The sequence below is a fragment of the Schistocerca gregaria genome, chromosome 8, assembly GCF_023897955.1.
Source record: "Schistocerca gregaria isolate iqSchGreg1 chromosome 8, iqSchGreg1.2, whole genome shotgun sequence".
Taxonomy (NCBI): Eukaryota; Metazoa; Arthropoda; class Insecta; order Orthoptera; family Acrididae; genus Schistocerca; species Schistocerca gregaria.
In genome coordinates this window covers 503598402-503623526 of record NC_064927.1, presented here as the reverse complement: position 1 = coordinate 503623526, position 25125 = coordinate 503598402, and the positions used below count along the sequence as shown (strand labels likewise).

Sequence of the window (25125 nt, the reverse complement as noted above, 5' to 3'; positions counted from 1 at the left end):
TTGTAAAAGAGTTGTCAAGGTCGAAACCCTTATCTGCCGCTGCAACTGCAATCTGATTCTCGTGCAGTTGTAAATAAAACACGATTGAAAAGGCGTGCATGTTTTGCAGATACACCTCCGCGGGAGGAAATATGATCAGAAGCTATTTTATAGGACGTTTTCTTATTCAACAATGGAAGCCGCGTAGACTGCTTGACGCAGCAATCGTTTTAAACAGAAACAATTGCAGTAGCATCAACTATTGTTTCTTGGTACGAGATTATATGTTGTATTGACAGGAGCGAATTTCGAGATTAATATTGCTAAACCATGTCTGATGTTATAACGGTATGATTTATTTACCGTGTGAATTTGAAGGCGAAAATTACAAAGTGCTGTTTTTGTGATCGACTGCTTTATTTTCTAGCTACTTAGTAAGCTATTGCTGTTACACATTAAGTGTGGCGAAGGAAGAAATCGTTTCCGCACTAACGATTGTACATTTTCAGTTGTTTCCGAAGGAAATGAAGTATTTATTATCTTTCATGAAGTACAATAGGCTTCATTTTTATGGGGGTAGCTATTAATAATTAGTGTTTAGCCATAGATGCGGGAAGTTGAACATCGTGAGTAAAAGTGTGCCCCTAAAAGGCTGGACAGATTTCCAATTACATTCTTCCCCAGGTTATGGGTATACTGTTCAACGTCTTCGACGTTGACGGGAATCCGTCCATTCTGCATTTCGTAACTGCAGTACAATAGCCGTAATGCGAAATAAGTTTTTGAGAGCAGTTAGAATCGTGTGAATATATTTTAGCGTAATTATCGACAGTTCTATTTACGTGGTAAATGATTGGGCAATATTTTGAACTGTATTAGCAATAGAACCATTTTAGAAATAGGCCTCTCATTTTCTGTACCAAATTTATTACTGTCAAACAAAGTTGACCTTGGATTATTCTTGTGTAATACAACTATTTATTTTAAAGTATTATTTGAAGACAACAACTAATATAAAGTCGGACACTGATAGATATCAGTCGTCCATAAATCTAGGTAACAGTATATTTTTCTAAATAATGCAATGGAATTTTATGATACCGTAATAAATTAGTTACAGGTGGAACTTGTCTCTGTATACAAAATTCTGTGGCTAAAAATGTGCAGTTTGTACAATTGTGGTAGTGATAAGGCAGTATGAGAGTAATTACTTTAGACTGTAGTTCAGTGGGAATATATTGATAAACTGCAATTTTATGCTTTAGGGCTTTCATATTGTATGTGCAGACATGAAGATGAAGATAGTCCAAATGTTCATATATTATTTCACTCTCAGAAATATGTCAAATGTTTCATTGGCAAACACTGTTGTTACTAGTTTTGTTGCTACTAGTTTTGTTGCTGGAATATGCTCACAAAATCGTTGCAGAGCATCATTCAGAAATCACTCCGAATTGACTACAATGCTGAATAGTCATTCAAGCTGTAGGGCCTGTTCTTCCCATGCCCTTTCTCTAAGTGGCACTAGAAAAATGCTTGTCATTTGACGAATAATGGAACAAACAGAAATAAATTTACTTGAGAGACTATGTAATTTGTTGTGTAATGTATCTTTTACTTAAGAAGATAGATTCTTAGCTGAGGATATCACTTACTGCGCCAGTTTTCTTTCAGTGCTCACACTGATCCCTGTAGAAACTGCAAAACTACCACATGTGGCCAGGAAGTTTTGTTGGGAAGAGCTGAGCCTTCATTCAGTAGCCAATGAGTACAATGACCAATGGTAATGTGTGTGTTGACTAAAACACTGTAAACTGAGGAGAGTGCAGTGTTAGATTCTTTCAGTTCCTGTTATTCTGGGAAAATGATTGGTCACATATATCAGTAGATATATTACACTTATCAAAAAACCTAGGAAAACCTCTGAAATTGAGCAGGCACACGTTGAAGGTTTTAAGTTTTATAGTGTTTTGGAACTAATGAGAGTGCTGAGGGTGTGGCAGTATAGGTGCATAATAAGTAAAGTTACAAGCTGTAGATGTTAATGAGTACTGCTTCAAACAGTTGTTTCCTAAAAGGTTCCCCATTAATGATCTAAGAAATAAGTTATTGGTAGTCCTGTAAGTGGAAAGTGCTTCACTGTGCCTCAGTGATCAGCGCATAGGCTACCATGCAGGGACCCAGGTTCAATTCCAAGTACTATCCACTGAGTGAGGTGGTGCAGTGGTTAACATACTGGATCCACATTTGGGACAGGCGACAGTTCAAATCCCAGTCTAGCCATCCAGATTTAGGTTTCCTGTGATTTGCCTAAATTGCACCATGCAAATATCAGGATGGTTCTTCTCAAGAGTGCATGGTCATTTTTCTTCCCCATACTTTTGTAATCTGAGCTTGCGTTCTATGTAATGACTGCACTGTCGATGGGATGATAAACTCTTTTCAGTACTAGCAGGGATTTTCATTATTATGGGGACTGGAAGGAGGTCCTCTTAGCATCATGATGCCAATTGAGGAGCTACTTCAATGAGAAGTGATAGGTCTGGTCTGGAAATTCAACTACTGGCAGGAGAGTGATGTGCAGACCCCATGTCCTTCCATATTACTTCCAAATTATGCCATTTGACAAAGGATGGTACGGGCAGGGATCGCAGGGGCTGGATCACAGAGTTAGTTTAGTTTGTTGTTATCTGGAAAAACCAATAACAAGAAATGTTTTCAAAGTGTTCGAGACTGCTGGAGAGAATATTGAAACAATTTAATAGAAATAATTTGAAAAGACTTATTTAATGTCAATTTTACTGTTCTCCACAGCACTGTCTTTGATTTTGTTCAAAGATGGTGTACAGGTATGCCACACCGCAAAAGCTAGCTATATAAATTTCTAGCCCACATATTTTAATACTTCAGGTGTAGGGCAATTCCACAGTTACATGTATGGAAAAATATTTATTGAATTTAATATTGAAAACTTTTAAGGCTTACATTATATTTCATGTTAAAAAGTTGAAAACGACATTCTGGATGTTGTGGAGAGCTTTATTTGCAATGCACATGTACTGACTACCCTGTATTGGATCCAGGGTATCTCTGTAGATCAAGATTTTGTGCACACGATTACGTCTCGTCTGGTGTCATGCCGTGAGGACCACATAGATTACAGTGAGAAACACTAAAATATTTCCTTGCACAGAGCCATAAGACACAATTGAGGGTATCCAGTAATTTTATAGTATCAGCAAACACCACTGCAAAATCATGATGTCCATTACAAGTATTAGAAATTTATCACAAAACTGTAATCTTGAGTATGAAGTGGATTAAACTTCGTGTGTCAGTAATCATTCTGGGTCTCATTAACAAGTAAAATGCAGTCTTATTCCCAGTGTACTTATACGCATTTACATTTTCTGTACCTATGTCTGTAAGACACTGTTTGATACACAAAATGTCCAAATGACATTTTTTGTTTTAAAGTGAGTGGTTAGTCTGCACATACGGAGGTGGGCTGAGGAGAGACGAGAGATTGTGGTAGCAACTTAATATTATACATATGTTGGACAATAGCAAACTTCCGCCAAATAGTGATGGTGGTTAGGGAACACAGACTTGTTACAGGCCTGGTTTCTAGTCGCTAATCCGATGCCTTTGGCACGTAGAGTCTTGAACTTTCTTTTAAAAGGATGTTGCTGTTGCATTCATTCTAAGACTGACTGGATCCGTTGTAGAACTATAACAGCATATATCTTTTATCCACTTCAAGGTCTTAAAATTTCGAAGTGTTGAGCATGTTGAAGGTGGCTTCTATTTTTAAGATCACTCATATTGGACTGCCAGCACTTCAAATGTGAAGTGCAGCAACCTGACTGACTCCTTATTTTCCAGTTGCCTTAAAAGAGGGCATTGTTGATACAGATAGTGTGTTGGGAGAATAGAAAAGTCATATACAAATGAAGACCATTACACAAAGTTTCACACTGTGGACAGTAAGCTGCAGCTGTCTGCTGAAAACAGGCAGGGTAGTATGTAAAGGGATTGGGAAGCATGTTCCTGTCTTCATTTCAAAACTAGTGTTGGTTGACGATGAACTGTAGGAAACTGGGAAGCTAGCCTTGAAAATTCCTTTGTATAATTGATTAATGATGCCATCCTTCCAAGTAGTAGTGCATGTCTGTTGACTGCTAGAAACAACTTCTTATTTATTGTTAAGTCTACATCAGTGCTCCATGGTATGGTCTGTGGGAAAGGAGACACAGTGTACCAGTAATAATTGTGGGAAGGATACATAATGTACCTATATTAATTGTATCTATATCTGTGCTCAACAAGTCATGGTATGGTCTGTGGGAAAGGATATGTAATGTACCAGTATAATCTCCACTCGCCCTTTCCTATTCCTTTCATGTTTGGTATGTGGGGAATAAAGACTGTTGGCACGCTTCTGATGAGCCTAAATTTATGTAATATTTATGTTGTGGCCTCTATGGAAGATGTATATTACAGGAAGTAGCATGTTTTTTTTGTCTTGCTTTAGAATGTTGGTGTGAGAAATTTTGTAAGGGTCTCCATTATTCAGAGTAACTGTCTTTTAGGAGGTTGTTGAGCATCTCTGACACTCTTGTGCTTACTAAACAAACCCATAATGAGTTGAACAGCTGTTCTCAGAAACTTTTGTGGCTGTTCTGTTAATCCGATTGTGTGGCAGTCCCAGGCTGGTGAACTATATCGAAGAATTTGGCGAATGAGGCTTCTAGAAGCAACCACTTTTGAATGTAAATTACACTTAGGTAGGATTTTCAGACATGCTTAGAGAAATGTCATAATTTCAGGACACTGCATTGGAAGAGGGGGAGCAGAAGATGGACTTCATCACCAGTGGCCTCCCAATCACCAGTGGCCTCCCAGGTCACCAGACCTCACTCCATGTAATTTTTTTTTTTTTTTGTCTGTGCGGTTACATAAACTGCATTTTTATCCCACCAATGCCTCACACTCTTGAAACTCTGTGACATCACATTGTTGAAGCTGTGAATTTGATGAAGAGAGACCAGCTGCTTCATGTGTGTCAGGAAATGAGTCACCGTTTTTGTCTTTGTCATGTAACACATGGTGCTCACATTAATTGCATAAAAATTGGAATTTTTCGTTTTCTAGGACTGTTGGAATTGGGTTTCTGTCTTTTGTAGTTTGGAAGCAATAAATGTTTGCAATGTGTTCCTTCTTTTTGAATTGCTCTGTACCATTTGAAAGAAGCTGCATAAATATTCAGTCGGATTTTGATAAGATTTCAAAGTGGTGCAGAGATTGACAACTTGCTCTAGATATCCAGAAATGCAAAATTTTGCACTTTACAAAACGAAAAAAAAATGTAGTATGCTATGACTGTAATATCAGTGAGTCACTGTTGGAATCTGTCAATTCATACAAATACGTGGGTCTAACACTTTTTAGGGATATGAACTGGAAAGATCACATTGGTTCAGTCGTGGGGGTGAAGCAGGTGGTAGACTTTGGTTTATTGGTAGAATATGTGACCAGTTCTAGAATATTGCTCAAGTGTGTGGGACCCGTACCAGATAAGGAACAGGACATAGTGAATGTGTGCAGAGAAGGGCAGCAGAAATGGTCACAGGTTTGTTTAATCTGTGGGAGAGTGTCACAGAGACACTGAAGGAACTGAACTAGTTAAAAGACTCTTCAAGGTAAATAAACTATACCAAAAAAGTCTATTAACAAAGTTTCAAGAACTGGCTTTAAATGATGACTCTAGGAGTATACTACAGCCCCCTACATGTTGCTCCCATAGGGATCGTTAGGGTAAGATTAGAATAATTACTTCACACACAGAGGCATTCTAATGATCATTCTTCCTGCACTCCATATTTGAATGTAACAAGAAGAAACCCCTATAGCTTGTACAGTGGAATGTATCCTCTGCCATGCACCTCACAGTGGTTTTCAGAGTATAGACGTAGATCTAATGATAAACTAAATGCAATTTGGCCTACTTAATAGTAACGGCTTTCTCAGGACATTGCAAGGAATATTTATGATGAAATGCTTTGGTTCAGATTCCAATATTGTTAGAAGTTAAGCACCATATAACCAAGAAATTCAATTTAGTATTTGTAATCAGGCTCTCCATGTTACATTTGTGCTATGTACATTGTCAGTAGAATTATTTTTGTCATTTTGTATGGAAGAGAAAATGTAACTGTCTGCTATCTAACTGTAAGAAGGGGGGAATTTACAGCTAAATGCTTTCTTTTAATAGAACTGCAAGTTTTCTAAGTAGATAATTTAGTATTTGGCATTAGTAAATAATGTGTAGAATGTATGAATAGCATGGTAACTGAGAATGGATGATAGTTTGCCCCATGTAGATGTGCTGTAAAATGGCGGGGCCATCAGTTCATACACATTAAAAATAAATGTCTCAGTAAGTGGCAGAGTAAAGTATGATTGTAAAGAAAATAGTGGTTGAAATGCTGAAAGCATTAAGGGCTTGGCAATAAAAAAAAACATCAGTAATCAACAAAGTTGTGAAATCTAAGAAACAGCTTGGAGAATCACATTGAATATGCAACAAAAAATGTATCAGAAAGTTCTATCACAGCTGACTCCTGTTATCACTTATTCAGAAAATTAATGATAAAATAATAATAAAGGGATTTAATTTCAATAAGAAAAGAATGTGGTGTAGTTGATAGGACATTGATATTAAGGTCTCTGCTGGTAACTTTTGAAGGCAGTCATTAGGGGAAGAAAAGGTAATCAGTGTCTCAAATGCTGATGTTGAGGAACTTCAGATGTTTCCTTCTTGTGAGCATCAGTTCCAAAGATACTTATTCTGTATATACTGAGAGCGAACTGGAGACCCATTTAAAAGTATTCCATTGTGTGAAAGCAGGTAGTAACATTTAACAATTAAAAAGCCTTATACGTAAAGAGAAAATATGGTTTCATTATGCTGTATTTAGTAGAAGCATAATTGTAATGTAGTTATAACTGTTATGATGTGGAACATGTATATCTGAATAACCTTAAAACACCACAAAATTGAAATATATATAAAAAAAATTTAGACAATATAATATCACTGAATAGATAAAAACACCTATTTACCAAGCAGAAGCAGAACACACACACAAGGTTAAAGAAATTGCAAGCCTTTGGAGCCTGCAGATCCTTTTTCTGGCAGAAGAATCGAAGGGGAAAGAAGAGGTACGAAGAAAAAGGAATGGCTAGGTTTAGGAAATGCGGAGAATTTGGAAAAGTCACCCAAAACCTCGAGTTGGGGGAAACTTACTGGGCGGGATGAGAAGGAAAGACTGATTTTTGAAAGCTGTACTGGACGAGAATTGAAGCCTGAGAGCTTAGAGGTGGAAGATAGGATAATAAGCAATAGGGTGAATACTGAAAAAACATTGTGGAGGAGTTAATAACAGTAGATAGCTAAGTGTATTGTATTTCTATTGGAAGGTTGGGAAAACCAGACAGGTCAGAAAATAAGAGATATAGAAAACTAAAAGGGAGTGAAAAAAGGAATAGTTACTGAGAAGAAATGCTGAGACCGAAGAGATTAACATAAATTAAGGCCAAAGGTGAGTGGCAAGAAACAAGGTAGTCTTGTAATGCCAGTGCCCACCTGTGGAGTTCTGAGAAGCTAATGTCTGGGGGAAGATCCCAGGTGGCACATGTGGTAAAGCAAGCACTGAGCTCACAACTGACATGTTGTAGAGCATGCTCTGTTGTAGGATATTGTGTGTTGCCAGTGTACACCTCTCTCTATGTCCATTCATCCTGGCTGATAACGGTGGTAGTCATGTCTGTGTTAAATGGCAAATAGTGTTTACATAACAGCTGGTACACAGTCGGCTGCCCCTTTGACAGTGTATATTACGTTAAAGGGCTGGTGTATGTGGTGGTAGGAGGGTGCATAGAGCAAGTCTTGCAACGGGAATGCTCACAGTGGCAGGAGCCACAAGGTAGGAAAATGGGTGCACAATGGGAGCATTGGGTCTGACCAGGATATTTCGGAGATATTTTTTTTAGCTGTGGTGGCCAAAATGTCGGTCGGAGTGGGCCTCATTTTAGGAAGTTAGATATCCTGGTCTTGAATGTGTTAATCAACTACTTCAACAACACTATAAGTTCTCACATTATGTCCTGAAATTAGATTCATTTTGCCTGAATTTTGTCTACAACATCTGGAATAGCTTTTCATCCCCTCCCCCCAGTCTCTGCAATACCTGGTGAGACCCTATGCTGCTCCTGCACCCATTTTGCTACCCTGTGACTCCTACCCGTGTGACCACCCGCATTGTGAGATTTGTCCGGTGCACCCTCCTACTACCATTGTAGCAGTCCTGTAAGTGACAAAATATACACTATCAAAGCGAGAGACACCTGTGAAATGACATGTTGCGTACCACCTGTTATGTAAACACTGTTTGGCCTTTTACACTGGTATGATTATCAATTAGGATGAATGGAAATGGACAAAAAGGGTATACACACACAACACACAATAATCTGTTAACTGATTTTTCCACCCGTTCCTGGCAGAACAACATTACAGTAAATGAAAAGCACTATATTGACGATGACTGCAATGAATCCCATAGAATATTAGTGGTATATTGTGTTTTATTTATTAAGACAGTCGCCTGTTGTAGAGTATGCTCTACAACATGACAGTTGTGATGGTCTCTGTGTCTGTTCCACCACATGTGCCATCTGCCTTCTTCCCCCAGACAGTGGCTTCTCAGAACTCTTTGCAGGTGGGAACTGGCATTACAGCATGCCCTTGGTTCTCATCAGGTCTTTTTATTTTCACACCGGTTCATTTTTCCCTGCTTTCCATCTCTACCACGTATAATGTTCCACAATGTTTGTCACTAATCTCGGACTTGCTTATTACCCTATCTTCCAGCTTGTATAACTTCTAAGGTTTTCAAATCTTATTCAGAACGGTTCCCAACAGTTAGTCTTTCCTTGCCATTGCATTCATTAAGTCTCCAATGACCCAGTTTTCTGGCCAACTTTTCCAAACCCTGCCCATTTCTTAAAACTCACCAGTCCTTTTTCTTCATCCCTCTTCATTCCCCTTCAACCCTTCTGCCAGAAGAAGGGGCTACTGGCTCCAAAAGCCAGCAAATTTCTTTAACCTTTCTATGTGCATGTTCTCTTGCTGCCACTGGGTGGGCAAATTTATTTTTATTTGTCTAAAAATGAATTAGATGTACCAAGCACATTATTTGTTTTTCTTTTTATATCTGGTAAATTGTAAGATTACTAATAAGATATGTTTTTAATCTTATTTTAATTTTAAAATTATTTCAAATATTTCTGGTTGTGTGTCAGATTGAAACTTGTTGAAGATCTTGTACAAAAATACAGAACATAATTCTGAAGTGTTAACATTGAGACAAAGTCTTGATAGATATTCTTTTTCTGTCTCTTATTGTAACTCTGTAAATCACAGTTAAGCTGATAATGAAATTAACAGAACTGCAAACATTAAAGAGTAAATGTATTTAGAAGGGTGTGTAAGAATTCCAAGATCCTTGAAGAGGCCGTTGAAAGGTGGGTATTTTATCAAATGGTTTTACTAATAAATATTGTAATTAATTTGGAGACGGGATGAGGTTACACAGGTGATATGGAACAGCATAACGCACGCCATATCAGTCTTCATAAGTGTACGTGATATTTCATGACCTACGACACTTATTTTCAGTGTGTTTCCATATCCATTAGGCCAGTGTTAAGAGAATGAATTTCACATTAGAGTCAAAGTAGTGATGTGAAATAATGCATAGTTGATACAAACATTGTGAGAAGTAGCTCATGCTGTCATTTTTACATAGGGTATAAGTAACTTTATTGTAAGTAAGTAAGTTATCATTTCAAGACCTTCAGTCGTAACAAGAACTTATTTTCTGCAGATACGTGTATAGATTAAAATGGTTGTGATACTAGGCCCACAAGGGCTCAAAAGTATTCACTGTGTAGCTACGTTGTGGTTCTCAAGTTTCATGTAGCTAGCTGACAATCAAAGTAACTTCTTGGCATGGTTTTGAACAAACATTTGGCAAATCTGCCATCTATATCCCTTCTCTGCAAATTATGGTGAAGTGTACAGCAGAGGGTACTTCCCATTGCACCAGTTCTTCGTGGTTATTCACGTTCCATCCTCATACAGACAACGGGAAGAACAACTGTTTAATTGTGTCTGTATGCTGTATTTAATCTAGTTTTGTCCTTTTGATCCTTATGAAAACAATACATACGGGGTTGTAGTATATTCATAGAGTCATCATTTAAAGCTTTGTAATTAGGCTTTCTCGGGATAGTGTCTGTCTGTCTTCAAGCATCCGACAGTTCGGTGTCTTCAGCGTTTCTGTGAGACACTACCATTGATCAGCCTGTAACCATTTGTGCTTCCTTTCTCTGTGTACATTCACTATTCCCTGCTAGTCCTATTTGGTATGGGTCCCACACAGTTGACCAATATTCTAGGCTGGATCACAGGAGTGATTTGTGAGAAATCTCCTTCATAGCTGACCATATTTCCCTGGTATCCTACCAACAAATCAAGACTTCCACCTGCTTTACCTGTGCCTAAATATATGTGATCATTCCAGTTTATATCCATACAAAGTGGTACACCCAGTATTTTTATGAGTTGACTGATTCCAATTGTAACTAATTGATTCTGTAATCATAAGATGATATATTTTCTCGTGCTGTGAAGTGCACAATTTTACTTTTCGGAACATTTAAAACAACTTGCCAATCTTTGCACCACTTTGAACTCATATCAAGATCCAACTGAATATTTCGGCAGATTTTTTTCAGACAGTACTTCATTACAGATAACTGAACCATTTGCAAAAAGTCTGGGTTAACTATTAATACTGTCTGCAAGGTCATCATTAACATGCAACATGAATAGTGAGGAACACAACACACACTCCTGGGGGCCACTTGAAGTTTCGTATTCATTTGTTGATTCTCCATCCAAGATAACATGCTGTGTCATCCCTATCAAAAAATCCTTTATCCAGTCACAAATTTTGCTTGATACTCCATACTATTACACTTTTTACAATAAGCATACATGTGGCACTCAGTTAAATGCTTCAGAAATTGAGAACTATTGCTTCTACCTGACTGCCTTGATCTATGGATTTCTGGATGTCATGTGAGAAACATGTGGGTTGAATTTCACATGTTTGATGTTTTTGGAATCCATGCCGGTTGACATGAGGTACCTCATTCATTCGTGCTTAGAGTATGTGTTAAGATCCTGCAAAAAATGAATGTCAAGGGTATTGGGTGATAGTTTTGTTGCTCACCTGTGCTACCCTTCTTATAGGCTGTTGTGAGCTGTGTTTTCTTCCAATTACTGGGCACAAGTTTTTGTTCGAGGGATCTACAGTAGATTATAGTGAAAAGCGGGACAAACTCTATCAGATATTTGGTATAGAATGTGGATGGGATTTCAGTGGGGCATGGAGCTTTGTTCAGTTTTATCAGTTTCATTTGTTTCTCAACGCCACGGACTCACTCACCTTTGTAGTGGTGCGAGAATTATATTGGTGCAATACCACTGGATTTTAATTTGAAAGGGAAAATTTGAAAAGCTTGTTTAGCATTTCCACTTTTGCTTTGCTACCCTCAGTTTCAGTTCCTGTTTTGTCCATGAGTGTCCAGACACTACTAACAATCTGTATATATGACTGGAATTTCTTTGTGTTTTGTGGTGAGAGGTCCTTCAGTAATATCCTGCTCCATTATTCATTCATGGCTTCCTCTCCAGAGCTAAATCTTTCAAGTTCCATACAAGATATGGTGCTACTGCCACCTTACCTAGTTTTGTGAAATATAAAGTCCTTTTACTTGTTTTAGTTACAATTGAGCTTTCGTAATTATTAATGCTTCAGACACCTCTGGTCACTGATACCAGTTTCTATTAAGACATCCTCGGAGAACTTAGCTCTAATTATTGCTACTAGATCCAATATTTTTCCACCGTGAGTTGGCTTCTGAACAATCTGTCCTACGTAGTTCTCAGAAAACACACTAAGTAATGTTTTGCACAATGTGTTGTCACACCCACCAATTACAAAACTGCAATTTTTGTAATTGATTATTGAATAATTAAAGTCTCATCCAGTGATGACATTATGATTGTGGAACCTGTGCACTAGTAAATTTTGGGTTTCCCCTTAAGTTTTCAATAACATCTCTGGAGACTCTGGTGGTTGGTAGAAGGCTCTGACTATAAGTTTTTGTCCACTCTTGATACTGAGACTTCACACAAAAAGTCTCACATGCAGCTTCAATTTCTACCTTGGTGGAATTGAGTTTTTTTTCTTCTGTGACAAATATGCCTCCTTCATTTACCATTAATTGTATTTATGTATGCTTAAATTTCCCCCAAAAATCTGACTGCTGTCAGTTTCAAGGTTTTAACCAGCTTTCTGTACTTAGTATAATGTGAGCTCCACTGCTTTTTAGGAACGTTTCAAACTTTGGTACTTTGTTGCGAATGCTTTGCCAGTTAATCATGTGGATTTTAGTACTCTCACTTGTAGGAGACATTTCTTTAGGTCTTACATTGACACTTCTATGGCTGCTGTTATCCGGACTGGATGCAAAGTTGCATAAAAACATAAAATAAATAAATTTAAAAAAATACCTTATGTGTCCCCTATAGTAAGTCAACTACCTTTTAACAGACTCCGTTCTTTAGTGTCGAAATCTGCATTTGGTTGCACCTGTTTCCTCAGTGGCTGCCATAATAGTCTCATCAACATTGACTGAAACCCCCAGGTGTAAACACCGAGTGCACCTGGTATTCCTTATCATCCCTTGCTACCGTTTCTCTAAGGGGTACATTATTTGCCGTATGTTTGAACTGTCAATTATTAATAGACCCCTACACTTCTGCATTTGCCTTCTTGTGCACAGGACACAGCAGGTTTACCAATAGGTGGAGTAAAGCTCACTAGCTCGGTTCCAGTTTTAGTGAAAGACAGCACCTCAAACTCGCTGATTTTTGTGGGTCCTGAGTTCTCTCTGGTCCCTGTCTCCCCTGCACAAGACACCTGTCCCTACCCCTGACATACCACTCACAATCAAGTGAACAAGTATTGATAAATCCCATACTGTAGAGTTTCTCTGGCACACGACTTGTGGGAGCTCTCCCAACACTTCCATTCACACCAGCTTCCAGTCTTTTGACAGTGGTGGGATGATACACTAAAGAATTTTGGCTAGAAATTGCTTTCCTAGGGTGTACTCCAGAACTTTATTTACATGCTTTCCCATTTTACTTATTGATCAGAAATTTAATGCAAGAGCATACCCAGGGGCTGACATAGGTGGGGGGTGAAGGCAGCAGCTCATGCTAGTTATGCAGTGAATGATGTAACAGTTGTAAGATGTCATGACAAATAGCTTTGAGTACATTTACTATCAGTCATTCTTGCTTTCTTCAGACTGGTATTGAATTGATAAATCTGCTCCATAGGGCATCATGCAAGCTTGGTTGGCAAAGCTCTTTCTTTAGGAATGAATTGGGGGGGGGGGGGGGATGGATTGCAGCTATGCTCCTGTGCCTTTCACTGCCTACACCCCCTCCATTTGTGATAGATCACAAGTGAAAGATTGTTGCAGTCTTAATCCACATTCAGTGAACTCCAAAGTATAATACTGGCAATTCAAAACAGTCTCCGTTTTTGCTGTCCACACTGAGGTGACAAAAAGTCATGGGATGCCTCCTAATTTTGTGTTGGATGTCCTTTTGCCTGGAATGGTCAGCAACTCAACGTGTCATGGATTCAACAAGCCATTGGAAGTCCCCTGGAGAAATATTGAGCCATGCTGCCTCTATAGCCATCCATAACTCTGGAAGTGTATCCCATGCAGGATTTTGCATCTGAACTGACCTCTCGATTATGTGCCATAAATGTTTGTGGGATTCATGTTGGATGATCTGGGAGGCCAAATCATTCACTGGAATTGCCCAGACTGTTCTTTGTGAACAATTATGTCCCGGTGACATGGTGCATTTTCATCCATGATTGAAGTCCAAAAAGGGCTGCAAATAGTCTCCAAGTAGCCGAACAAGTCAATGATCGATTCAGTCAGACCAGACGACCCACTTCATTCTGTGCATATACAGTACACACCATTAAAGAGCCATCACCAGCTTGCACAGTGCCTTGTTGACAACTTGTGTCCATGGCTTTGTGGGGTCTGTGCCACATTCGAACCCTACCATCAGCTCTTACTGACTATCTGACCAAGCCAAAGTCGTCTAAGAGTCCAATCGATGTCATGAGCCCAGACGATGTCGTGGTGTTAGCAAAGACTCTTGTGTCAGTCGTCTGCTGCCATAACCCATTAATGCCAAATTTCGCCTGAATGATGCGCAACCACTATGCCACCCTGCCACGGTGGCTTTGCTCGACTGCATGGGCTTCCTTAGCACACCTCCCCCCTCATTACAAGTTCCCATTCACACCTTAGCCCACCCCATTAACTCCTTTGCAGAGGCTCTCCAACTTATTGGTAAGCACCTCAGCACTGAACAAAATGGGGGAACCATTCAGGCCACTGTGCCAGGGTGGCATATTGGGTAGTGCATCTGCCTTGTGAGCAGGAAACATGGATTCGAATTCTGGCCTTAGTACAAATTTTCATTTGTTGCTTCAGTCTGCATATATACGTCACACATGTTCGAATTTTGAAAATATCTCTGGAACCATATAGTTTTATTTGATTAAAGCACCTATACCTGGTTTGCAGGCAAGATCCCCCATTTCACTTGGTGCTGAGGTGCTATTCCAATAAGTCTTGAGTGTCTCTACAATGCTGTTCAAGTTTAGGGAGACTACCAAGTGGGTTGAGACATGAATGGGAATTTGGACTGAGGAGGGAGACATGGTAAGATAGTCCATGCCATTGTACAAAGCCACTGTACAACAGTGGTACAATGTTTATTGCATCTGCCTAGTGAGCAGGAGACCCAGGTTCAAGTTCTATCCTTGGCACAAATTTTCATTTCTCTCCTCAGTCTGTGTATATGCATCACAAATGTTTGAGACTTGAAAAGATCCCTGGAACCATGTAGTTTCTGTCAAGTAATTGTTTCAATTCTATATAAAACTGAAAATTATGCATTTGAATATACCCAAAAATAATCTGTAAACATAATTATAAATCTTGACAGGATGCAAGGCATTACACCAGTGAAGTAGAAAAGTCGAAAAAAGCAACTAAAGTGAAAGGGCCAACAATTTTTGACAAAATTATCAGAAGAGAAATACCAGCCGACATTATTTATGAAGATGACTTGTGTTTGGCATTTAATGATATAAATCCGCAAGCACCAGTACACTTTCTTGTTATACCCAAAAAACAAATACCAATGCTTGGAGATGCAGAGGATAATGATAAGGAGGTAAAAAGAAATGCCATATGTAATATTTAGGACAGTTAGATACTGTAGATATTATTTTAAAATATGTGTTTGTTCTGGTTTCAGCTTTTGGGTTACCTTCTGCTAAAAGCTCGCAAACTTGGAAATGAACGAATGAAAAATGGATACAGGATTGGTAAGCATTTGTTTATTAAGATAAAGCACTCTCTGCCACCATAAATGCTCATTACAGAGTTAATGATAAACTGAATAACATTTGTGGAGAATAATAGCACTTCATTCAAGTGGAAAGTTTTTTGCAGTCTGACTCTGAAAATTGTCTTCTGTACTGGTATAACTCTAGTGAAATGTTTCCTGTATTGAACAGAGATTTAATACAGTACATCATGTAGCTGTCCAGCTTTTATGAATGTTGTAGTTCAGCTTTGTTCATAGGCATGTCATGTAAGCTGGTTTGTGCTTACACTTAAAAGGTGAGACCTGTTCAGGCTTGTAGTATGCTGTTGTAGGAGTGGCACAGGGGGAACTGGAAGAAGATAAACTGTGCACAAGAATTAGCTGCCAGTGGATCTAATTTTCAGGCTCCTGGCATCTTGGTGTGAGGAAATGTTTTACACAACAATGACATATCATTACATGAGGGTTTAAGAATTACCTTGCATCTGCAACCCTCTGGGTCAAATCATTTGATAATTCTATCATAAACCTCTGACCTGTGGATGAGTAACAGTCCCACACAACTGTGATAGTTGAGACTCAGAGATGGCTGATTTACAAGTAGCTACTTAACTAGAAATGATACCAGTGAGTGTAACACTATATCATTCACATACATTAATGATACTGTATGCCAGGCTTAATGGAGCACCAGTTCCAGTGGCTTAGTTAGAGACTGCTGAACTCATAATGTGGCATGTATCCTCAGTGGGCAGTATTATAGAATAATTTTGTGGAAATTTGGGACACAGTCACTTGTGAATTTTAAGTCGCATAATTCAAGTTGCGTGTTACAGAACATTACGCTTTTTGGCTAATTGTTTTATTTACAGAGGAATTACAACAAAATTCAACTTTTAAACACATTCATCTTTTTAAGAATATTCTGATTAGGTAAAGTATATGGAACAGATGCACTGTTAACAATATACTCCTTACAAGTGATGCAGATTGAAAATGAATAGCACATATTACTTCATAGTTCCTGTACACACTGAACTTACATTTTGTGGCTATTATATTTCCAAATTGAACACATTCATGATTAATGTAACTTACTCTCTTTTTCACTAGGTCATCAGCATTTGGTAAATATTTCTTCACCATTTCTGGTTTGAAAACATACTTTCGAATGAAGTATGTCAATAAATCCCTGTGCATGCATTTTACTATTTGTTTATTTTAACTTAGTTTTAGAAAAGGTTGCTTGAAGGAAGTGAAATAAGTTGCACCAAGAATGGTGGCCATTATAAGAGAGAGGAGATAAAAGTGAGTTACACACAGAGTTAACAGAAACTTAAATGGCTCATGTGAGCAAAATTGAAACAGTGGCATGTGCAGTATGACGTAACTGCTACAAATATGTTCATCTACATCATACTGCACAAGCCACCTAATGGTGTGTGGCAGAGGGTACCATTAACTGAGCCCTCCAACCTTGTTCCACTTGTAAATAGCGCATGGGAAGAATGATTGTCGGTAAGCCTGTGTATTGCCTCTAATTTCTCAAATTTTCTACTCGTGGTCATTGTGTGAGATGTATCTAGGGGGAAGTAATATGTTGTCTGACTCTTCATGCAAAGTGCTCTCTTGAAATTTCAATAGTAAACGCACAATGCCTCTCTTGTAATGTCTGCCAGTGGAGTTTGTTGACATCTCCGTAATGCTCTCATGCTGACTAAACGATCCCATGACAAAACATGCTGCTCTTCATAGGATCTTCTCTATCTCTTCTAGCAGTCCTGTGTGGTAGGGATTGCAGATAGATGAACAATGCTCAAGAGTGGCTCGAACAAGTGCCTTAGAAGCCACTTCCTTTTTGGATGAGTTACATTTTCTTAAGGTTCTTCCTATGAATCTGGGTCTGGCACCTGTTTTTCCCACTATTTGTTTTATATGGTCATTCCACTTAAGGTTGCTCTGGATAGTTACTCTTAGATATTGTTTCCAGCGGTTAGTGTAGCTATACAGTAGCAGATTTCTTTTCCTATGCAAGTGCAATGTGTCACATTTTATGTTCAGGGTAAATGTCCAGAGCCTGAACCAGTCATCAATTCTCTGGAGGTTATTCTGCAATTCGTTACTGTCTTCTGGTGTTGCTACTTTGTTATACACAACCGTGTCATTTGCGAGCAGCCTTGGAGAGTGTCCGACATTTTCTATTGGATCATTTATATGTACTGTAGACAGTAATGATCCTATCACACTTCCTTGGGGAACATTGGAAATTACCTTTACATCTGTCGATTTTGTTTTATTAAGGGTGATTTATTGAGTTCTGTCTTCAAGAAAGTCTTGCATGCAGTCACAAATCTGCTCTGATACCCAATAAGCTCGTATTTTTTTTCGCTAAACGGCAGTGCGGGACGGTGTCAAAATATTTGTTGAAGTCAGGGCCACAGCATCAACTTGAGTGGCATTGTTTTTGGCACTGTGGAGCTCATGGAGGAACAGAGCAAGCTGAGTTTTTCAGGATCTCTGTTTGTGGAATACATGTTGGTTTTGATAGAGAAGATTTTCCTCCTGCAAAACCATAATAATTCTTGAGCATACAACATGTTCCATAATTATACAACAGATTGACATCAATGATACAGAACTATAATTGTGTGCATCTGTCCTACAGCCCTTCTTAAAAACGGGAATGGCATGCGCTTTCTTCCAGTCGCTAGGTACCCTTCGTTGCTCAAGTGATCTACGATAAATTACTGCTAGTTCTTTTGCTTAATCTTTGTAGAATCTTATAGGTATCTCATCTGGTCCTGATGCCTTTCCGCTACTAAATGACGTACCCGTTGTTGCTCAAGTGATCTACGATAAATTACTGCTAGTTCTCTTGCTTAATCTTTGTAGAATATTATAGGTATCTCATTTGGTCCTGATGCCTTTCCGCTACTAAATAACTGTAGTTGTTTTTCTGTTCCGTGATCGGTTACCTCAGTATCTGCTACTTGACATTTGTATGGTGACTGAAAGGAGAGACCTTCATCTTCCGTTTTGGTGCCAGTATGGTCACTGAGTGAATGAATAGATGATAATGTTCCACTTACTGATTTTACATATGACCAAAACCGCTTAGGGTTTTTACTCAGATTTGTTGACAAAGTTTTACTTTCAAAGTCATTGAACACTTCTCTCATTGCTCTCCTTATGCTCATTTTCACTTTGTTCAGTTTTTGTTTGTCAGGTAGGTTTTGACCTCTCTTGAATCTGAGGTGAAGTTCTCTTTGTTTATGTGGCAATTTTCTAACATGGCTGTTATGCCATGGTGAGTCTTTTCCATATCTTAAGACCTTACTCAGAACATACTTGTCTATGGCATATTGCACGAATTCATCCTCGTCACCGAATATTTGATGCTGACTGTTGATGTTACATTGAAATGAAACAGCGTTCTATAATGATACTGTGCACAGTACCATTCAATAACTAAGGTTGATAGTGACTAAACACAGTACACTACTAGCCCAATATCTTCAGATTTCTACCATTTAAGAACTATGCACAGACCATGCACCAACATTAAACATCATCGTCGTCATAATCAGGTCATAGCTCCAGTTTCCCGGGTGCTGGTGATGAGCCTTTTTTTTTTATCCTTATACAGCTTTGTTTCATGGATCCAACCTCAAAGCATAAGATCTACAAAGAAGAGCTGTAAAAGGATAGAAAAAAAATTTGGAAGAGGCTTGTCATGAGCACTGTGACCTGATGATGCTGTATCTTAGTGTATGGTCTCCCCCTAACTCTCGTATGGTAAAAAGTTGAAGACATTGGGCTGGTAGTGTTTTGTATTTGACAGCTATCAATCTTAGATACCAAATGATACTGTAAACAGTTAATATTGTAAAATGCTGTGCCATTCAAGATAAAGTATAGATTTAGTTTACTTGTAAATGAGAAAAAGTTTCTCACATGTATATGTTTCTCTAAAATTAGATGTAATTGTGCCTGGTTGGTAATGAAATCAAGGAAATTCAGACGAGGAAAATCACTATAGAAATCTTTGTGAACAGTTTTGTTACAGAATTTACCACACAACTGCAGGTTACAAAGTAGACCTATTTGTTCAAACCCTGTTTCAATATTCAAATTGACAATGTCAACAGAAAAGGGTAAGGAAAACAGTTTAAGCGTTTCTTCATGATGTTCTGAAAACAAATGTCAAGTCTGTGGAGATCATGCAATGGTTTGTGACAGCTTTCAATTTTTTCTCCCCCCCCCCCCCCCCCATATTGCTAAGTGTGGCAGCTAGAGGTGTGACTGAAAAATGTTTTCAGTTCTTGCCCACAAATTGGCTGCCTATTATTTATCTTTCAATCCTGCTACAAGTTTGTCACTCACATGCATGATGAGTACATCTGTTTAGCTTTAAAGTTGTAAGAATCTGTCAAGAATATGATGTAGCTTTAGTTACATAGTAAAATGACAAATCTCAACAAGTGATTTCCAAATCTTCCACAGTCTTTGAACTGGTGATGTTAATCTATACTACAGAGGTAACTTGCTCAACAAGTTAACACACTCATGACTTTCTCCATGTTGATGCTCTCTACATATACAGGGTAATAATTATTGAACTGGAAGTTTGAGTCCTCCCTCGAGCATGGATTTGTGTGTTGTCCTTAGCATAAGATAGTTTAAGTTAGATTAAGTAGTGTGTAATACTAGGGACCACCGACCTCAGCAGTTTGGTCCCATAGAACGTATCACAAATTTGCAATTTTTTGTATGAAAAAAAATTAAATTTGTTACAAACTGCGGCATGCACACAGTTTGAATAACATGTAAACGCCACTATAGATATTCGGATTTAGGTTATGAGATGTTTGACATGCCTGCCATAATTGGCAATGATGTGGCGCAGACGAATAGTGAAATTCTGCATGACCTGCTGAAGTATCAGAACATCGATGACCTCCTGAATGGCTGTTTTCAGCTCAGCAGTTGTTTTGGGGCTATTATTGTACACCTTGTTTTTAATATAGCCTCCCCAAAAAGGAGTCGTATGTATTTAGATCCGAAGAATATGGCTGCCAAGGCCCATGCCAGCGGCCTCGGGATACCCCAGAGCCAGAATGTGGTCCCCAAAATACTCCTCCAGGACATCAATAACACTCCTGCTTTGATGGGTTTGAGCTCCATCTTGCATGAACCACATCTTGTTGAAATCAGTCACATAATATTTGGTAGTCACTGTGCCATCAAGAACTATTGCACCGATTATTCCGTGACTGGACATTGCACACCACACAGTCACCTGTTGAGGGTGAAGAGAGTCCGCGATTGGGAAATGCGTATTCTCAGTCCCCCAAATGTGTCAATTTTGCATACTGGTGAACCCATCCAAATGAAAAGTGGGCTTTGTTGCTAAACTTAACCATATTCACATCAAAGTCCCGTTCGTCAATTCTGTGGACAATAGTATTGGTGAAACACAACTGCTGTTCCATGGCCCTTGGGGCTTAATGGCCGATGGGTTTGAATTTTGTATAGGAAGAGATGCATGTCTTCAACAACACTTTGTCACAGTGTCTCCCTGTTGATTCTCACCTGTTGTGCAGCTCATCTGAACAATTTCCTGGGGCTGTGCTTTAGCTACTATTGTTGTTTCACCCGCTGCCAGTTAGCAAGAGCCTGCTCAGTGTTCTGTGCATGTGTAATCAGGTTGTGCTACGTATTTATTATTGTTTCTGCCATTTTTTTTCACTAATGTGAACACTGGCTCTTCAAAACATAAGAGAAAATTTGTTTCGTTGGAGATGAAAGTTTTAGTACTGAACAGATTAGGCAGAGGAGTAGTATATATAAAAAAAAGGCAGTGACAGAGTTGGGCTTAGGTGAAGTAAGTGACTGGTTATAAAACAGGGAAAAAAAGAAAAAAAAAACATTTGGAATCCACATACTATGAAGAAAATCAGAATGAAAGTCTAGTGAAGCCTTTTATTTGTAGTTTACTAACAGTGAGCCAAAGGAAGCGCAATAAGTAGTCCAATGACTCAGGAGGAGGCACTTTTATCAGGAGAAGAAAGTTTTTCTGCTAGTTCTGACACTGTGGATAGGCAAATTAGGTGCAAGAGATATGGGGTGAGCCAGCTTGAAATTTGCAGTGAAAGTTATCCACTGACAACAGAGCTGTCAAAGTAATCCTAAGAAAAAATACAGAAATATAGTAAATTAGGAAAATCTGTCACTGGATCAAGTTTATAGTTGTGATGAGACAGGACTCCAACTAAATACTAGCAGCCAGAAATGAAGCCTCCTCTCCAGGTTATAAGAAATCAAAAGATCCTAGCTTGCAGCAAATTGCCCACCTTTGTTAATTGGTAAATCTGCCAAACCAAGATCATTCAAAAATATACAAATGCCAGCCTTATTAGTTCTCTCTCTCTCTCTCTCTCTCTCTCTCTCTCTCTCTCTCCCCCCCAACCCCCCTTCCATACATCTGTACTGGAAATAAAAGTGAATACTTAACAAGCAAAAAATTATCATTCAAGACAATCCTTACTCCAGACAACCCTAACCCAACAAAGTGAGTCATAGTGATGGAACAGTGGCATTAGAATTATCACTGTGCTGTGTGGAGCAGAACAATCTGGTGACACCGGATGATGTTATTCTTTTACGAAGATGGCAGGACTACACTATTAACAACAGATGTTCTTAACAAAAAAAAAACCTATTGATTCTTTCTGAAAATAAAATACGTACAATAGCAACAGTTCTACAGTAATCTGTGTAATACATAGGTATTTATCGTAAATGCTTGAGTTTATACTAGAACATAATTTCTAAAACAAACTTTAAGTAATACAATAACTAATAAAATACCTTTGTTTATTGTAATAATACTGTGAACGTCAAATTTTGACTCTAGTTCAAATAAAAGGACTCTAAAATTGTCACACTGTGTGTAATTTGACTTTTCCCAAATTTGAGCTCTACTCTGACCCAATTACCTAAAATTACTGAGGTTTTAGTATGAGTCTAGTAATTATGTAATAATAAGGCTGCTTTTGGGATGGAAGAATAAATAACCGTCCAAACAGAAATGGTGGTGCTTTCATCTAGTGTCAAAGAAAATGCAATTAATATTTGTGCAAGAAGCCTCGTTTCCACTGTTAAGTGAATGAAAATATCTTGAATTCTGCATCCTATGGTTCAGTGAGACAGGCTACATGAAATTTTCTGTTTCCAGGCTAAATCTGATCAGTTGTAGATACCAAACATGTTGTCGCTAATTCTCCTTCAGTTGAACTAGACACCTTGTTCAGTATTAGAAAAGCAATAAGGCAAATTGCTTTTACTGACTTACTTCTGTAAACACACATACATGTACACAATGAAGTTACTGAAAAAATGAACACAGTAAGTTACTTTCGTGCTTCCACTTGATGAATACATAAGTTAGTCACGTTACACAATCATGCTTTCTTTGTTTTGCACCTCAGCAACCGTAAAATCTTGTTATAACAACATGAATGAGTTTTTTAAAATCGTGCAAAACATCTTGAAATACTGTTCCATTATTACTGATTGTTATTAATCTTGTGTGGACAGTTTTTACAGTGGTAAAAATATGTCTAACTTTAACTTTGAAGTTATATCCTAACAGCTGTGCCACTTATCACAAGTTTAAACAGAGGAGCTCTTCATACTGAGTGGCTTTAAATTAAAGGCTGCACCAGAAGTAACACGCTTTCATTCGTCAGAAGTCAGTGCAAAACTGTATTCTCTCCTGTGCTGCATATCATTTTCTATATGCCCCTCACTCGTTCTACAAGTCATGAATGAGCAACCATGCTTGTACTTGCCAAGTCACATCCTGAACAGATTTGTGATGAGTTACAGTAACAGTATATGTTGAAAATGTAAATATTTTAAGATAGAGTAAACAAATACAAATCATACAAAAAATTATTATAGTTGCAACATTGACTCTGTGTAACTGCAGTGTAACTTCCCTATTTTTTGCCCTTTTGAATGTCTTTCTCTTCTCTAGAATTAGCCATTTTCCATCACCAACCAGCTGGTGTGTATCTAGCAGCCTCAAGACAGACAGCAACTTTTTAATGTTTTGATTTATAATCTTAGTCTCCATATATCTCTTGTCTGCAAGCAGTGCATTTAATTTATTCCCATTTTATGTGAATGTCAAATTGAATATTTCTTTATATTAAAAACAAAGATTCCAAGACTTACCAAGCGGGAAAGCGCCAGTAGACAGGCACAATAAAATATATAAAATAAAATATTTTATTGTGCCTGACTACCGGCGCTTTCCCGCTTGGTAAGTCTTGAAATCTTTGTTTTTAATATATTTTCCCATGTGGAAGTTTCTTTCTATTTTATTTACATCATTAATTTGAATATTTCTTTATGTATATGGATGTAGGATGACCCCGAGTATAATATGACCCCCTATTTTGAAGAAGCTTATTAAGAATTTTCTTGTTGTTGTTGCTGTGGTCTTCAGTCCTGAGACTGGTTTGATGCACCTCTCCATGCTACTCTATCCTGTGCAGGCTTCTTCATCTCCCAGTACCTACTGCAACCTACATCCTTCTGAATCTGCTTAGTGTATTCATCTCTTGGTCTCCCTCTACGATTTTTACCCTCCACGCTGCCCTCCAATACGAAATTGGTGATCCCTTGATGCCTCAGAACATGTCCTACCAACCGATCCCTTCCTCTGGTCAAGTTGTGCCACAAACTTCTCTTCTCCCCAATCCGATTCAATACTTCATTAGTTATGTGATCTACCCATCTAATCTTCAGCATTCTTCATTTTCAACAAATTCAGACTAGCAAAATTGGAATTGTTGTATTGAAATAAAATATCATACGATTTCCCAAAGAAACTTAACTGTGGCCTAGAAATTGGTATAAGTTTACTACAGGTAAACATTTGTCTGATTGTCATTGTCCATATAGGCTAGCAGAATATAAATAATGGAAGGTGTGAAGGTAACAGCTAACGTTATAGTGTAGGTGAGACATTGTGCTATTTAGAAGACTGAAAATGTTGCTAAGTTTTTGAACATTGCCCTCCTTGTGTACTATGACAGAAAATATACTACTGCTGCCACCACCACCTCCCTCCCACCCCCCCCCCCCCTCTCTCTCTCTCTCTCTCTCTCTCTCTCTCTCTCTCTCTCTCTCTCTCACACACACACACACACACACACACACACACACACACACAAGATGTAAAATGTTAATATTTTCACTGTCTCTGTGTGATATTAAATTTCATTTCAGTTATCAATAACGGGCCAGATGGATGCCAGTCTGTGTATCATCTCCACATCCATGTAGTTGGTGGGCGACAGCTTGGTTGGCCACCAGGTTAACTATTGCAGTTTATTGTGCACATATTTTTTGTTATAACTGTTGCTCAATTCTTTGGAACCTGTAAATAAGAGAACAATAAACAAGTTTACCATGAAAGAATAATCAGAAATGCTTTGAAT

At 38.3% G+C, this 25125-nt stretch overlaps 1 protein-coding gene across 4 annotated transcripts; it reads left to right on the top strand.

Annotated features, from left to right (window-relative positions):
- Positions 1-25108, top strand: LOC126283981 (uncharacterized HIT-like protein Synpcc7942_1390). 4 transcript variants are annotated; one of them, XM_049982443.1, is made up of 4 exons: positions 1-251; positions 15227-15457; positions 15542-15611; positions 24914-25108. In XM_049982443.1, the coding sequence occupies exons 1-4, from the start codon at positions 99-101 to the stop codon at positions 25003-25005; spliced, it is 546 nt and encodes a 181-aa protein (XP_049838400.1). In that variant the 5' UTR covers positions 1-98; the 3' UTR covers positions 25006-25108. The 4 variants fall into 4 exon arrangements, with proteins under 4 accessions (XP_049838400.1, XP_049838402.1, XP_049838403.1 ...); XM_049982445.1 differs by having other exon boundaries at positions 239-327; XM_049982446.1 differs by lacking the exon at positions 1-251 and adding an exon at positions 1738-1762.
- Positions 25109-25125: the final 17 nt, after the last annotated feature.

Bases quoted from the DNA above. Each gene is read 5' to 3' on its own strand.
- LOC126283981 (XM_049982443.1), top strand. From the start codon at position 99: ATGTTTTGCAGATACACCTCCGCGGGAGGAAATATGATCAGAAGCTAT. The intron at 252-15,226 runs GTACGAGATTAT...AAATCTTGACAG, and splicing joins GCATCAACTATTGTTTCTTG to GATGCAAGGCATTACACCAG. The intron at 15,458-15,541 runs GTAAAAAGAAAT...TTCTGGTTTCAG, and splicing joins CAGAGGATAATGATAAGGAG to CTTTTGGGTTACCTTCTGCT.